General features: G+C 44.2%; 1 protein-coding gene across 3 annotated transcripts in view; it reads right to left on the bottom strand.

The window, feature by feature from the left end:
• Positions 1 to 96: 96 nt before the first annotated feature.
• The window catches only part of FAM13A (family with sequence similarity 13 member A), a 103,231-nt gene continuing 86,576 nt past the window's right edge, over positions 97 to 16,751 (bottom strand). For 2 of the 3 annotated variants that reach the window (XM_008707139.2, XM_008707138.2), the window contains 5 exons: positions 16,099 to 16,194; positions 13,384 to 13,467; positions 7,677 to 7,873; positions 6,992 to 7,093; positions 97 to 4,666 (listed from right to left, as the gene is read on the bottom strand). In XM_008707139.2, the coding sequence (XP_008705361.1) occupies positions 4,540 to 4,666; positions 6,992 to 7,093; positions 7,677 to 7,873; positions 13,384 to 13,467; positions 16,099 to 16,194 (606 nt within the window). In that variant the 3' untranslated portion in view covers positions 97 to 4,539. The remainder of the gene's footprint in view (positions 4,667 to 6,991; positions 7,094 to 7,676; positions 7,874 to 13,383; positions 13,468 to 16,098; positions 16,195 to 16,751) is intronic. The other variant, XM_008707141.2, reaches the window with a different exon arrangement.

Raw genomic sequence — 16,751 nt, 5'->3', positions numbered from 1 at the left:
TCAGGGAACAGCAGGGACTCTTTACCTAAAGCAGAGATCAGACCCCACAGGTGGCCCAGCCACACGTTTTGACTCTGTCAAAAATGTCAGAACATCCACAGTTAAAAATATTTTATTTAAGTTTATACAAAATACAGTCATGTACAAAAATGTACACAACATTTTCCATTCAGTTTACATTTTAAAAAAGGACAACTGTAATTTCAAATACGTTCTGCTTACATGTCGTGTAAACATTGTTCTGGGCCCATATTATTAACTAAAATTGTATTTACTTTTGGAGATTTTCAGGACCGTATGTATAGGTGTTTCAGACTGGGAATCAGATCTGCCAGACTGACTTCTGGAGCCACACGCATGAGCACAACGGGGCGGACGCCAGGCAGAGCGAGTCTCTGGAGACGTAACGGCAATGTCATAGCCACAGGAGCTTGGAGATGGACATATTTCGTCTTACGTACACACGCGTGTAGATCTGTAACTGATCTCAGCCGATGTCCGCACTTCTATTACGAAGGATCATAGCAGAAGAATGCAGGTGCCCACAGGGGCACAATCTCTACTCTGCCAAGTGGCCAGCGACACCGGGCCGTGCCTGCCACGCACATCGCTCTTGTCGGGAGCTTGCTGCGTTGACCACGTGAAGTGTTAGGATGCACGATCTGAATAGACATTTGGAAATATGTGTAGCTAGTCTTATGACAAAATGTACTCTTCAGTACATTTTGAGGGTCAAGTGGAGAAAAAATAAAGCAGGGAATAAAAGGAAAGAAAGCACATTGTGAGTTCTGCCGCACATACGGGCTTCACACTTTAGTACGGTTTTGTCTCTCCCTATTGATGTAACCAAGTGGATACTGAAAAAGACCATAGGAGGTGCTGGTCTGGGTGCAGAAACCACCTCCCCCCACCTAGCGGTGAAAAACACCATCCAGGGAGGAGTGTGTCAGGACGATCCTTCTTGAGTGCAGGAGAGAATTTAGACTACAGCGAACATTTTATAAAGCAGTTGATAGTTCATGGCATTCGACTGTAAATAGACCATCGAAAGTAGTAAGGTTCAGAAAAGTGGCATCTTCATGATCAGATTAAGAATCTCTTTGAAGAGGTTAATCAACAAACTGAAATCTGATTTTCCTTGTAAATCTGACCAGTTCTGTATACTGGGCCCAATTCGGTCTGCTGAGAAGTAGGAAGTTCCAGAAAGAACCAACGTAATTGGTACCACGGCGGGGCCCTTTTATCAGCCTAGATAGTCACCTTATTAGGAATTCCGAGCCTAACCACATTCACAAATGCTCAGCCCTCAGGGGCTCCAAGACTGCACGCCTCAGGACAGCTCAGTGCAGTACTTATGATTTACGCACAGCCTTGTGACATTTGTCCAGGGCTAGAAATGCCACACCTGGGAGCAGACGCACCCTGAAACAGCCTCTCCTGCCACCATGCAAGCATTGCATCAGAATGAGACGAAGCAAAAATTACACTAACGTTACAAATAGAGACGTGGCTGAGCCCCGCCTAGGCAATAAATCATAAGCTTTTGACTTCAAACTGACAACTAGAGGGAAGAAATCTAATTTTTAGCCCCCAATGCATTATAGCTAGTAATTAAAAAAAAAATTAGTTCCCCAGTTTGAAATCTGGTTTGGTCTTCCATGGAAATTTCCCCTGAATTCAGGGAGATCACGGAGGTGGTGTGAGCTTACTTCTACCAGTACAAGATAAAGCAGCCATCTGAAAAACTTCTAAGCAGGCCCTTTTCCTAAACCTTGCACATACATGTCTGAAAAGTGAAATTCAAACTGAGCGATTCAGAGATGAAATGCAGTAATGATACCATACCGACCGAACATAAACATCTATTTCAATGTTTACTCCAGACTGAACACACAGAAAGCAAATGCTTGTGAAAATTATAAGCCTCGCTATTTCTAATTCTTACAATCATACAATCAAGTTTATTCATGCTTTACCTTCACTTATCATTGTTATTAAATAACCCCTGACATTTATTTTGTTGGCGTGAGCTAATAAACACACACACATTCCCAAGAGAGCAAAGGAAAAACCCCAGTCCAGAGTATTCTGTGTGAAACCAATTAAGACGCTGCCTCTAGGGCCTCGAGACCCTGGGCTGCAGAAATGGTTGCTGTGGAAACAAGTTTGCCTCAGCATTTGTGGCAGACCCAAAACCTCCTGCCATGTCTTCAGATAGGACCTAGCGTAAACAGGGCTCTTCCGCCCTTAATCTGGGCGCCATTCTATGAAGTTAATATAGATTAGAAATTACAAAGGAGAACATGACATTCCATACACAATTTATTTGACTGTAACTTGGTGTTTTGTTTTATTCAATCATACAAATTTGAATGGGGAGTCCTGGATAAACCTTTTACTTAATTTACCTTTGGCAGAAACAATAGATTTCAAACATTTAAGAGCTCCTCATTTATATAGCATTTTTTTTTAAATTCTGTAGCATATTAGTATTTTCAAAACAATACTCTTAAACAGATGTGCTTTAAAGGTTAGCTGGTAATGATTTGATTTATATTATAGCTTATTTGAGAGAATAATTACTCAAAAAGAACAGACTAGACATGTATTTCTTTTAAAAAATACAATTTTTGGTCATGTGAATGATCCATGTTCAGATTTCAAAAATAGAAAATGTCCTAAAGTGCTTAATTTTATTCATAATATAACTCCTTGAAATTATAGTGATCTGCAATGTAAACAGTAGAGCAAAGAATACCAAACTATATATTCATGTACACTTAAATTCGTAGGATTATGTACCGTCTTTAAATGCGTGGATTAACGCAGGGCACTTCCAACACACAGCTCATGCTTCTATATGATTATTTGTAAGAACAAACGTAAAGGGATTCTTTCCCCCTACTCCCGACTTCGAACAGCCTTCGGCCGACAGCGGCCACCTCACTTCAGCAGTGGAAAACACAGCCATCAACCCCATCTGACCAGCTTCTCAAGAGCCCATCTCGAAACTGACAACTGGTCAGCAGAGTTTTACATTCTCTTCATTTTCTTCTTCTTATCAAACCAAACGAAATGGTTCCCTTTAAGAAGGCAACTCTCAAACCCGAGAGGAGGGCAGCCTTGCTCTCCTGCTCATCCAGCAACGTTGTCTTCGAGAGGCCATCCCGCCGAAATGCCTGCTCTTGGCCACCGGTGGCTGGTGTGCGGACACTTGAGCCCTACCTCACAAAGCGCGAACCTAGGCCTCGGACGGACGGGCAGAGACAGAATTCACTTTCCTCGGTGCGGACACAGAAGGTGAAAAGTAACAATATATCACAAGGTGACATCAGCACAGTGAAGAGATGAATGATTTGGTGTTTTAAATTCCCTGGTTTTCCCAAAATGTCTAATATAGACAGCTCTGTGACACAGTCTCTGAGAAAATTATAATAAGTGACCACACACCATTATTTTTCTCTTTATACACGATCTTGAAAAGTGTGATTTCGATTCTGCCTTGGGCTGAGTTCTGAGGGCTACATTTACCCCTCGGCGGGGGGATTTTAGTGCAGGTGACTTCTAAAAAAACCTTTAAACTCTGCTAAGTACTCAGAAGGCTTAGAACGCAGGCTCTCTCTCTCTCTGTCTCTCTCTCTCATGATCCTCAACGCTTAAGCTAAGATTTAAGCAAGATCCTTTATGTTTGGCTGGAGCCAAAATGAAACCAACCCCAAACAGTTTCCCATAGCACACTGGCCTTGCTTAGTGTTCGATGTGAAAATCTGAGACTGATTAAGTGCAAACCATGTTCAGGAAGGGATTTTGCAGGCTCTTCACCCTGTTGCCGGATGGAAAAATCAGCATGAATACAGCTGTAGTCCCTCTGTCCTCTGCAGATGATCCCGTCCTAGTCAGGAATCACAATTCTTCGTCAGCGGAGGAAATCTTGAAGCAACACACCGTCAAACAGCTGACTGGGCCGCCGTGCTGGGCAGGTGCGGCTGCCGCCTACCTGAGAACCGAGGGTGCAGCTCTGTGGCCCGGTTCACGAGCGTGGCCGAGGCAGCAAACAGGGCTCCGACGCACATTCCCACTTTACTGGGTGCAAAGAGGACATGGACCTGCATAGCAAGTTCGCTCTCCAGACTGAAGTCCTGAGCTCGGTTTTAATCACAGTTAGACATGTTTCTCAGTTATCCGGGGAAGGACAGTGTATATTCTCCGTAGACGAGTGTGTCTCCATGTAGTGACTCAGCACTGCCAGCGTTAGTAAAGCTTCCCCTAGCGTCTACGTGCACCTGAGGGATCTTGACTTTTCCTTACAAAATCCTTAAATCAAGGCAGGTTGCCCTCTTCCCTCTAGGCAGGTTCTGAGGCCGGCACTGGACACTGGAGCTGATCCCAAAGGCCCGGAGGTGGAAGGGCTACATGCTTTGCAGGTCCAGCTCCAGGGCTGCCTTCCAGTTTTTGCAGAGCTGCTATTTACTAGGGGAGGCGGGTGGCAAGCTCAGCCTGCACCTTCGGCCCCCTGTGCTCGGGCTGGGGCTGGGCCCCTCACATGGACTTGGAATCAGTGTCTCTCTTGCTGATAAGCACCTCCAAGAGCCTGAGTTTCGCCTTTATGTGCTTATATTCGTTGTATTCTTCAGCCATGGGAGTGCGGTCTTCTTTCTGGACATTTCTAATGGAAACAAAGGGAAAGGGGGCTGAGGATCATTTGCTGCCTCTCCTAGATGATACCGTTCATCAGGTGAATTATCATCATGTAGACACTTTGCAGGGTATCAACCTGTAGAGTCGGTGTTCCCAAGTGTCCCCTGGTATCAAGACCGAAGCTGGGTTTAGACAAGCAGTGAAAGATAGCTTCCCCCAGAAGGCACCATGCAACTGAATTTTTAGAGTTAATTTGGCATCCTGTAGAATGGTACGAAGGACTAAAAACTGTAGAAATTTTTTCTCTGCTGCTGGTATGTATGAACGCATATTAAGAGTCTCCATAGAAATCCTTTATTTATACTTGATGCCTTTTACTTTTATATATTTCATCTAATGAACCATTAAATTTCTCATTAGCAATCGGCATACCCATAATTTATAGGTTTAAAAAAACAGAGTTAATATCCTACTTATTATAAAATTAGTCTTGGAATTCAGCAATTGGATCACATAATACTAATAAGCCTTTATAGTTTACTGAGTAATTTTAAATGCATACTTTTTATATGAGCAAGTATTAATTGAGGGCTTATTACAGGTCAAGCCCTGTGCTAAGTGCTCTGTCCCCATGGTCTGGTTTAACCCTCACGAGAACGTGATGAAATGGTGCTACTGTCTACATTCTCAGCCACCGCACACTGCAGTCCTGCTTCTCATTTCTCTTTGAAACACACATGTCGAACGTGCAAATACCAGGCTTCCTTTCCTTCTTATTAAAGAGAAAATATAGGAGAGGAGATTGCATGGGGCTTATTTAATTCTGTTCAATGAACTAAAAAACAAACTGGTTTTATTCATGCCCTGCCTTGTTCAAGTAAAGGATTCTAGATGGCTTCTCAGCAGTGGGCAGTGAAGGGAACAGCACTCTGACAGTTATCCTCACCCTGCTCTTTGAGAGACTTCACTCTCCTCAGATATGAAATTATGGGACCAGATTTAATGATGTCTGAAGCTAGAGTTTTTTAAACTCGTATGATGACGCACTTGGCTGGCTCAGTCGGAAGAGCATGTGACTCTTGATCTCAGGGTCATGAGTCTGAGCCCCATGTTGGGTGTAGAGATTACTTAAATAAATAAAAACTTAAAAAAAAAAAAAAACCCAACGTTTCATGATGATTGTAAATTCCCGTCAGCTATCCTTTCTTAAAACTTGTGAAGTTGACACCATTTTATATAGTTCCTCATGTACAAGATATCTGTGAATAAAGTGACTATAATTATATGGAAAAAAATAAACCAAGAATATGTTTAGAAAGAGTGGAATGGAACAAACATTAATCCTGATTCGTCTTTGGTTATTTTTCTTATTTTGCATATTATTTGTCTGCCTATTGATATTTTCTAAATAGCCTACAATGCATGGAGAAAGAAAAGCAAATATGTAGGTATAAAAATTCATAAATCTCAAGAAAGTCACTGTAAGATAGATCCAAATCAGGGATGCTAAAAAATTAATTTATATAATAATGAAATAAACTGGAATACAACACATTTTAAATGCCAAAGTTAATGTTTATGGTGCTTTTATATCCCAATACTTTGGAGAAGTATGAACGGGGACCTTTTAAAGACAAACTATATTTATACAGTTAAAATAATATGGATTAAAATAAAATCATTTTCAAGTGTTAAAACTTCACTCCAACGTAAGAGATGCCAATCTCTTCCCTGTCCTGCCCTCGTCTTGCGCTGTGAACTGTAAGAGCTGTGCGGTCACCTGTAAACCGGGGATGCTATTCCTTAGCACAACGTTCTATGACGTTGATTGTCTATGCCTTGAAACTCACTCGAGAAAGGCACCCTGTCAATCTTGTGGACTTATTGCTTCTTGCATATTTTTCATTCAAACCTGACAACGATCACCTTTGCTTTTAAAATAAGCCTCAAAATACCACCATTTAGAGTTGTCCTTTCCTTATTTCTCCGTCCAGCCTATTAAGACAACCCCCCCTCCACTCCCACCCCCCCGCACACCAAAACCAAAAAGCAGTGCTATCAACTGGAAACGTAGCTTCAAGCTGCTCATTTGAGATTAGAGTTTGATGGGACAGGTTTGTTGTATAAGTGTTAGCTGAATTTACATCAGTTTTGGAGACTGTCCCAGGAGCATTTCTTGCTGAAGGACCACAGAAACCTCCCCATCCCACAGTGACCCTCCAAGGGACCAGGCCCCAGGCAGGATGCGGAGGGCTTGCCATTTGCGAGGCACTGCAGAGATCTGACAGGAAAAAAAGAGGGGTGTGTGTGCGGACGGGCAGGAAGGAGTTAGGGGAGAGAAAACAGGCTCTACCTTCCATTTTGTCTGAAAAAATTGTCTTCAAAATCACGAAGTTTCTTTCGAATCCTTTTCTTTTCTTCTCTCATTTCCTGAAGGTGTTCCAAGAGTTCCGGTCTAAGGAGGGCAGAAAAATTTTAAGAAAATTGGGTTAAATCTGAATTGTTATAAATACGATGAATGTGCAACTCAACAGGGTTGTGGAGACAGGGAGAAGCGTGTACGTGCAAGACTGTTGGGGGGGCTGAGGGACAGCAGAAATGGAGGTTTTCCATCCTCCGAATGCCAAATGTCCTGACGACAGGCACAGCTCTGGGGGCTCCTGCAAAGCCCCTGCTACTTATGAACCCTTAGGGCTTGTGTAATCCCATGGCGCTTTATCGTAGTTTGCTTTGAAAGAAAGAAGACATCAGCGTTTGGACGTGTTAAATGATGAGCTGTGGGGTCCAGAACCACACAGTGCCGTTGTAGATAGCTGGCCATCCAGCGAGATCTCACGTGCTCCCTCCAGCACCACGGGATAGAACAAGATAGAACACTGGGCCAGAAGCTGAACCACATTCACTGTTCTATCCACACAGATGTCCCCCAGGTAAGTCACTTGTGTTCTGCCAGACAACTTATTTAAATAGGAAGGCTAAAATATTTAAGAACGGCATTTTCACCCAAACATTTTGACACCACAGTTGAAATGACCTACATTGAAGCAGCATGGAGGTTGGAGAGCCCGGTGTCCTGGCTGCATTTTGACGGTATTTTATCATCCATTGGGGAAATAAACCCATCGGCATCATCTTCAAATTGGTCCAGGAAGCAGCGTGCACTGAAATCGGTCTTCAGAGTGACTGTGAAGTCCGGCTTTGTGCTGCTATCGTCCTCCGAACCCTCGTCTTCTTCCTGGAGGCGCACAGCAAACCCGATAAAAACCCGGTTACTTTTCCTGGCGCTCTTGCATTGTAAATATCACGTAACAGTCACTTAATTATCCAGACACCTGGATCTACATTCTGCATCTACATTTAGCAACACATACGTACATTATGTCGATATATAATTGAATATCTATCTATATGGACACAGTAAATAACACAAACACTAAACACGACCACTCAGTAGGGGAAAAAACTATGAAACTATAAAAAAAATTAGTGTACAGCACAATGAACAGTTGTCGAGACAGGGTATGAAGGAACCACCAGTATAATTTATACTCTAAATCAACTGAAGCAAAAGAATCTCAGAGTTCCCAGCTCTGGGATAATACATAACAAATCCACCAGCCATCAGAGCTTTAGGGATTCCCTTAGTTGCGGACCTTGGAAAATACTTATTATTAAGCTACCAACCTCTTCAGAAATTGAACAATACAGCCTTTCTATTTAAGAGTTGAGATTATTAAGGAGGGCACGTATTGCGTGGCGCACTGAGTGTTACACGCAAGTAATGAATCATGGAACACTACATCAAAAACTAGGGATGTACTGTATGGTGACTAACATGATAAAAAATATTATTTAAAAAAAGAGTTGAGATTATAAAATATTTTGTGGTTGCCCGATGCACAGAATTTTAGGAAAGTTTTGGGAAGATCAAAACATTTATGTTCCCATGATTGGAATCCTAACATTCAACGTTTTTTTCAAGGAACTTCCAAGGGCCATGGCTGTAGTTTTCAGCATCCAGGATTCTTAAAAAAAGCAGGATATTCTCTGTCTTGGCAGTGCAATTAGAAAAACAATGAAGTCAAATGACAGTTTCTTCGTGCCTATTTAAGTCTAAGGATGAAATCGTATCAGCCTGAATGGAAGATTTTAAAAGAAGTCATTTACTGCCAAGATGTACAGTCAGACCAGACGAGAATATCCTAATACCCGAAAAATTTCAAAAGTGGTTCGGAGCACAGCTACAGGCACACCAGCAAGAATAATGTCAGTTGTTCGGTGAAACCAGGCGGCTCCAGAGCCAGCGCAGCGGCTTCGTGGCAGGAGGCCGAGCAGTTGTCACCGGCAGCCAAGGCGCACGGACGCAAACGGCCTGCGGGGGGCGGGTTTCCTACCATAAGTTCGCTGTGTGTGTAACGGTGCCTCTGACGAGAAACGATGTGAATAAACAAGTGAACAAGCAGGCAAAACAAAACAAGCAGCATTACAAAACTATGATGAAAGGCTTGCTCTGAAGGCACGAAGATAAAATTGGCAAAAACTACGTGGCTTTTCCAGATTCTCTCTGCTGTGACTTCAGATCTTCCATCTCTTTGCTTGGAGTAAATACCTCATTGCTAATTTTTAAAAATTGAAATTATTAAAGACATTTTTAAATTTATAGAGGAAAAGTGACTTTTAAATTAGTAATTTATAAGTTTCTCTCTTTTTTTTTTTTTGTAAAAGGAAGTAACAAGTCCCACCTCCTGTAGTTTCTAGGATTGCTTGAAGTAAGGTATGTACCTCACAAGGGACACCTGGGCACAGAGGCTCCAGATCAGCCTTCACCTCCCCCCCCCCAACTCTGGTTCCACTCCCACCCCCCGGATGAGGAAGACCAGGTGGAACCACTGGACCATAAACTCTGTGGAGACAGGGATTTGGACCTGTTGTTCACCGCTGTTCCCAGAGCTTAGCCAATGCCTGCATATAGCAGGTGCTTAATTAATGTCTGTCAAACAGGCCAGTAATCCAGTTTTAAGAGAAAAATACGAATTACTAGATGAGAGTATGACAGCCCAAGACAGATAAGAAATAAAGTCAGGTGTCTAGGCCTAATCAGTTATATCCCAAGGTCTTAAGAGAACTTAAAAATGTGAGAATGTGTCTTGCCCACAGTGAGAGATCAATGTATTTAAAGATGAGGCTAAACAAAACTATTCTCAGCAAGCTCTAAAAAATCATAGGAAATAAAAGAAGTGACAAACTATATCTTCAAATTATACGACCATGAAGTTGTTGTAGACATTGGGTAGACTCTAGAAGGAATGAACACATAATATATGAACAATTGAAAAAGAGTCTGCGATCGACACTGACTAGCAATAGCTCCCTTAAAACAAATGATGAAAACTAATCATTTTTCCTTTTTTGATAGGGTTGGCATAATATCTGGATTTCAATAATGAATGCGGTGAGCTGATCTATGAAAGGGAGCTGACGGGGCGCCTGGCTGGCTTGGTTGTGGAACATGTGACTCTTGGTCTCGGAGTTGCGAGTTCAAGCTCCACGTTCCATGCAGAGATTACTTAAAAAATAAAATCTTTAAACAGACAAACCAAAAAAGAAAGCTGACTGTAAAATTTGTGCAGAGTGATGGTGCAATGGTGATGGGAACCTGAAGGGAGGTCTACAGCAGGTTCTTCACCTGACCCAGCCTTACTCAATATTTATCCATCATTTGGATAAAAGACAGAACAGGCATATTCACAAAATGCACAGATAACACTAAGTAGGTAGGGATATCTGGTATATTGGAATACAAAATCTAGATGCATCAATTTCATGAGGTTGGAACAGAAGTTGACAAAAAATTCCAGGTCCTACAATTTAGGCTAGAAACACAAGTTGGACTTGGATGACAAGCCCTCCACGGAAAGGGATGTAACGGAGCACATTAATGAGCAGTGAACGGGGCCCCGGGCAGTGGTTCTCACCTGGGGGTGACTTTGACCCTAACGGACCTTTGGCAAGGTCTGCAGACAGTTTTGGTCACCACAACTGGGAAGGGGGTGGTTGCTGGGCACTGCTGGCATCTAGTGGCCAGAAGCCAGCCCCCAACGACAGCAAGCCATCTGGCCCCAAATGTCTACAGTGTAGACTGTACGCTGAACGCAGGCTGCCCCAGAAAGAGAACAATGAACTCACAACACTCAGACAGTCACGTAGGCACAGACTTGTCGAACAAAGGGCCCTGGCCGTCCAGATAAAGATCAGGACTGGTCCTTGGTCCACTATCCATCTTGCTGGTGAAGTCCTCTCTAAAACAGTGTTCAGTTCTGGGTATCAGTGTATCAAAGGGATACAGATCAACTGGTGTGATTAGAGCAGAACCACGAGGTTGCTGGAAGGTCTGGGACCAATATCGCATGAGGAATAGTATGAAGAACATGGAGAAAAAAACTTCCACAGGCTGTGGGTAAGAGTGGACAGGTCAGGTGACTGTAAAGGTGTGAAGGGCTCTCAAGGAAGCAGCAGTTACGCTCATTCCATGTTGTTCCAGAATGCAACATTAAGCCTATTACATAGAAAGCAATATATTAATAATAACTATGAATACTGTAATTTTATTTTTATACTTATCAAACTTACACATTCTAAAATTGCATATTACATAATTATTGTCTCTTAGTATTCTAATAATGATAATACCAATAAAATAAGTTTTTAGTTACTATTAATGCCTAGCCCATGGAATGAGTGACCTTCTCCATTGCCGTAAACTTTTCAAGCTTGAGAACAGAATTACTTCTTAGGGATAGTGTCTCTACTCGGTCAGGCGAGTTTTAAAGGAAATTCTTATGCTGGATGGAGAACTGACTAGACTGTCTCTCGGCTGTGGGGCCGGCTCTACTTCACACACGGCTGCCTTCCTACCCTAAGCATTTAAAACCAGGGCTGGTTTTTAAGGAAACCACCTCGATACAATCTTCTGATCTACACCCACATCAAATTCTAAATTGTATCAGAATTGCCAAGAATTAGTACAGTCCAAACACATGCTAATAAGCCCGGTCGGTTGGAACAAAATGAACTAAAGACAACACTATTTACAAAAGCAATGCAAGCATTGCAAAATTATCCGAAATTCTGACCACGTGGGTCAGAAGAAGAGCCGTGGCCAAAATATACTCGTGAAAAAAATAAACTGAGCCGAACGAGATTTGGAAGAAGGCCCTCTTTTAAAAGGTGCATCATTAACATATCTTCCATTTGTTTAATGAGGCAATTATTTATTAAGTGTCATATTCTGGATGTGTTAAAGAACACATTTTTATCTAGTTAACAGTTCTACTGCACGCTTCTAAGAGGAGTGCTAATTTTCGATACACACAATTGCCCAAATTTCTTCAATTATGGTGACTTCATTCTTGTGTGAAATTACCAGCCAGACAAAAGTTGTCTTCTTTCATCAACATCAAGTCTTACTGTAAGAAAATAGCTCCAGTTTTTAAAATACAATATAGCACATTTGCCTAAATGTTATGTTTGGAGCATTTTCATTAAACAAGTTCTAAGTAAAACAATATGAAGTGAGCGTAATCATTGCCTAATACCTTAAAATTAGGTATATGTAAAATTGAAGGCCCCTAAGAACTAAGAAAAGGAAAAGAATAAATAAGATTGGAGACCGTGTGGCTTCTGGCACCTTACCTCAGTCATAATGAGGACCAGGCAGGGCAATGGAGTGGTTCTCAACTGGTGTCCCTGGTGGGAATGGGGCCCTCGTGTTCTGCGATTTACCATTCCTAACTACAGGAGATAAACGACCGCCCCAGGCTTAGGGCTTTCCCGGAAATATGACAAGTGAAACTCCAATTGCTAACAATCACTGATTTAAAAAAAAAACCCAAAATCTGCCTTTTCATCTCTAGAACCTTGTAGAAGGCAGTCCAGTTTGTTCAGTCATCTAGAAACAGAACTGTGAAAGGGGCTGATCATGGTCCAGGCCAGGTAGGTCCCTACGGAGACACACTGACCTGGGGGCACAGAGTCTACTTCCCATTCTAGCAAAAGTGGCCACCGAGGACAAGGATTACCTGTAAAAAACCCACAATTACCCTGGGGTGAAAACCAGAGCACAGATTCCTGTGGCTGCTGGTGAGGGCACTACACTCACGGATCAGGAGCAGATTATTAACTTCGTCCTGAGGACTAAATGTGCCAGGGGAAAGGCAAAGACAGGAGGAGTGGGTGAGACTGCACCAGCAGACTGGGCAAAGACAAGGACAATACCGGTCCGCGAGAGGATAGTTTTTTTGTTGTATGCTATCTACGTTGCCTTTGTTAATTTTGGGTTTTCTAGAAATTCAATAAATAAGATTTTTGGGAAAGTTACCCAATGAGTTCATTGAAAAAGATTTTGGAATACAGAAAATCCATCCCAAATAGAGGAAAACAAAACAGAAAGTATTGCGGAAAAAAAACCCCTAAATCCCTGAAAGCAAAATGAAAACCAAACAAACGACAACAAGCCACAAAGAAGCAGGGGAATGAGATGAAACTAAGGAGATGGGCTCGGCCCTCGTATCAGTAAGAGGGGACGGCTGGCAGTTGGTTACATGCAGCTGGTGATTTTAAGGGCTCAGCACCAGAAACCAGCACTGCGGGCCCCAGCGCCCCCCACCCCCTGCATCCACAGGAGGAGGGGAGGCGGGGAGAGGACGGAAGCCAATTTGGGAGAGGTTAGTGGCGGGAGGTCTTCACCTTTATCTCCTTGAAGAAGGAAGCCGTTTCGCCCTCGATAATTGGCTGCAGCAAAGGGCTTCTCCGCTTGCTGGAGGGGGATCCCTGCGACAGGTGTGGACAAGGTGGTTACATTGCGAACCCCTCTCCCTTGCCCTCCAGGCCTCTGCCTCCTCTGATTCACTAGGATTCATCACTGACTTTGAACGATACACCCTAACCTGTCCCCGCAAACAGTTCCAGGAAAACCAGAGACAAACAAAGCTCTCGTCCGAGGTGGTGCTTCATTTCAGAGCCCACAGGCCCAAACCAAGGAGGCCACAGGAGAGCAAGAATAGCCCACGAGCAGGCTAACCGATCGCAGGCCTAGGCCGAGGAGAGACGCCGGCCTGCTTCTCCTCCTCTCTCCTCCCCAGTGACGGCAAGAACGAGAACCCGGGAACCGTTACAGGCTTCAAGCATAACAGCATCGGCTCCTCAGGCGATTCAAAGGTTATGTGGCTTCCCTGCTGTACCATCTCCTTTTTCAGGAACACTTGCTGAGGGGCACTCAGGGCTCCTAACTGGAGAAGGAAAGGATTCCTTAGATTGAATCTTTTCATTGGTCAGTTTACTAATTTATTCTGTGAGAAATTTCTAGAGAAGTCACTTTCTTCTAACACACCGGCCTGAAGCCTGGAACCTCCCTCATTCTTAGGGACAGGTACACTGTTAAAAGAAATACAAAGATCGTATCTTAGAAATAAATAAGGAGGGGCGCCTGGAGGGCCCGGTCGGTGGAGCAAGTGGCTCCTGATGTCGGGGTTGTGACTGTGAGCCCCACGTTATGTGTAGAGATTGCTTAAAAAGAAAAAAAAAATATATATATTTTTAAAGATTTTATTTATTTATTTGACAGAGCGAGTGCATAAGCAGGGGGAGCAGCAGAGGGAGAAGCAGACTCCCCACTGAGCAGGGAGTCCAATGTGGGGCTCGATCCCAGGACCCTGAGATCATGACCTGAGCTGAAGGCAGACGCTTAATGGACTGAGCCACCCAGGTGCCCCAAAAAGAAAATCTTAAAAAAAAAAAAAAGGAAGGAAGGAAGGAAGGAGGGAAGGAAGGAAGGAAGGAAGGAAGGAAGGAAGGAAGGAAGGAGGAAGGAAGGGAAGAGGAGAGGAAGGAGGGAAGAGGAAGGAAGGGAAGGGAAGGAAGGAAGGAGGGGGGGCTGTAAGGAGGGAAGGAGGGAAGGAAGGAAGGAAGGAGGGAAGGAAGGAGGGAAGGAAGGAGGGAAGGAGGAAGGAAGGAGGGAAGGAAGGAGGGAAGGAAGGAGGGAAGGAAGGAGGGAAGGAAGGAGGGAAGGAAGGAGGGAAGGAAGGAGGGAAGGAAGGAGGGAAGGAAGGAGGGAAGGAAGGAGGGAAGGAAGGAGGGAAGGAAGGAGGGAAGGAAGGAGGGAGGGAAGGAGGGAAGGAAGGAGGGAAGGAAGGAGGGAAGGAAGGAGGGAAGGAAGGAGGGAAGGAAGGAGGGAAGGAGGGAGGGAAGGAAGGGAAGGAGGGAAGGAAGGGAAGGAAGGGAAGGAAGGAAGGAAGGAAGGAAGGGAAGGAAGGAAGGAAGGAAGGAAGGAAGGAAGGAGGGAAGGAAGGAAGGAAGGAGGGAAGGAAGGAAGGAAGGAAGGAAGGAAGGGAAGGAAGGAAGGAAGGAAGGGAAGGAAGGAAGGAAGGAAGGAGGGAAGGAAGGAGGGAAGGAAGGAAGGAAGGGAAGGAAGGAAGGAGGGAAGGAAGGAGGGAGGGAAGGAGGGAGGGAAGGAAGGAGGGAAGGAAGGAAGGAAGGGAGGAGGGAGGGAAGGAGGGAGGGAAGGAAGGAGGGAAGGAAGGAAGGAAGGGAGGAAGGAGATTTAAAGAGGGAACCGAAGAGCAGCACGTAGATGACACGTATTTTAATAAAACATAAAAGCAAGGCTGTGTCTGCTTATTAGAAAGTTTAAACGTCAGCATTCCTGGAGAGGAGAGCACTGGACCAGAGGCAAAGGCTCCCCCAGGAGATGAACAGGGCAGTAAGGCTCACTCCCAGGCAGGTGGAAATCTAGGAGGAAATACCAGAATCTGGGAGGAGGGCAAGCTGGCCACTGCCTGAAGGCAAATTGCTGGTCCCTCCTCGGGACACAGTCAAACTTCAGAGGCCAGAAGCAGCTCCGTGTCAGTCAGAGGACGGTGGCCACTGAGGGGGGGCCGCACAGTTACTAGCCTTGCACCCTTTTCTTCCACCTCAACTTTCTAGAGCCACCATAAAGAGGCAGCTCTCCGGAGTTCCTTAGAGGATTTCTCCCTGGATATGACTCCCACCGGGGTTATCCCTCTCTTGGAGGGAGAGAGAAGACTGTTAACAGCAGGCCCTGGGGACCAGAGAGGCCTCTGGACCGGAGGGGCCTGGAGAAAGCAGGGCCCTGTCCTGCTGGTGCTCTGTCTCTGAGGAAAGGCTGGGGCAGTCAGCCCAGCACAAGTCAGATGGACCTATACGTCAAAGCACGTTGCCCAAAAGAAAACAAAATTCTAGCAGCTTCAGATTTGCTCATTTTGGGCAAATGTAGTCTCAGAAGTCTTTGATACAATCTCCATTCCCCAGCTAAGGAGTCATAAATATTCATGACAGGTTCAACTATTAAAGACTACTCTGTAATGAGAAGGCAGGGTGGGGCTCTCTTAACACAGCCAGCGCCCATCCCGCAGGTAATCGACCACAGAAAGGTGCTGTACTCACAATGATGGGTATGGTGTTGGCTCGGGACAGGATCTGCTTGACCAGCCGGTATCTGTCATACAGTGGCTTCATTACCTGACGTTCATTCTTGGTTACCTGAAAACAAGAGCATCAGAGTGAAGAAGCGGCCTCTGGACGTCAGGCTGTCAGCTGCTCAAGCATGCTCTGGGCCTGGAGGAAACACAGATGACTCAACTCCACTCTTGCCATTCTTGCAAAACTTATGTAAGCTGATAATAGTATTTAGTCAGTGAACGTTTAAAATATCTACTTCAGCGGCAGATCTTAGGAAACCATTCCATCAGCAGTATTGCTTTTCCCAAATCAAAGCTATGACCATTACTGGTTCCCTGTTTAGAACTATTCGAAGTGACTTACTATTTTCCAGATCCAGGGAAGAAGAAAGCATGCATTTTTATGATAATACTTACTGTGCATTGCTGTAATCAGTTTGTTTTTTTTTTTTTTTTAAAGAGGTCTTTCCCCGCCATGAAATTGTTTTGTTTTGAAGGACAAGATTCTGGCAAACATCTTCAAGAAACATCTGCTGATAGACTGCATGGCCGGACTCATCGCTAGTGCCCTGAAATCCGGCAGAGTGCTCATGGACGTGTATAAGGACTGCCTCTACCACTGCAGGGAGGAATCAGGCC

The sequence above is a fragment of the Ursus maritimus genome, unplaced genomic scaffold (genome assembly GCF_017311325.1).
Source record: "Ursus maritimus isolate PB19 unplaced genomic scaffold, ASM1731132v1 scaffold_8, whole genome shotgun sequence".
Classification (NCBI taxonomy): Eukaryota; Metazoa; Chordata; class Mammalia; order Carnivora; family Ursidae; genus Ursus; species Ursus maritimus.
The sequence above is the reverse complement of the archived record's forward strand: the minus strand, read 5'-3'. Positions and strand labels throughout refer to the sequence as shown.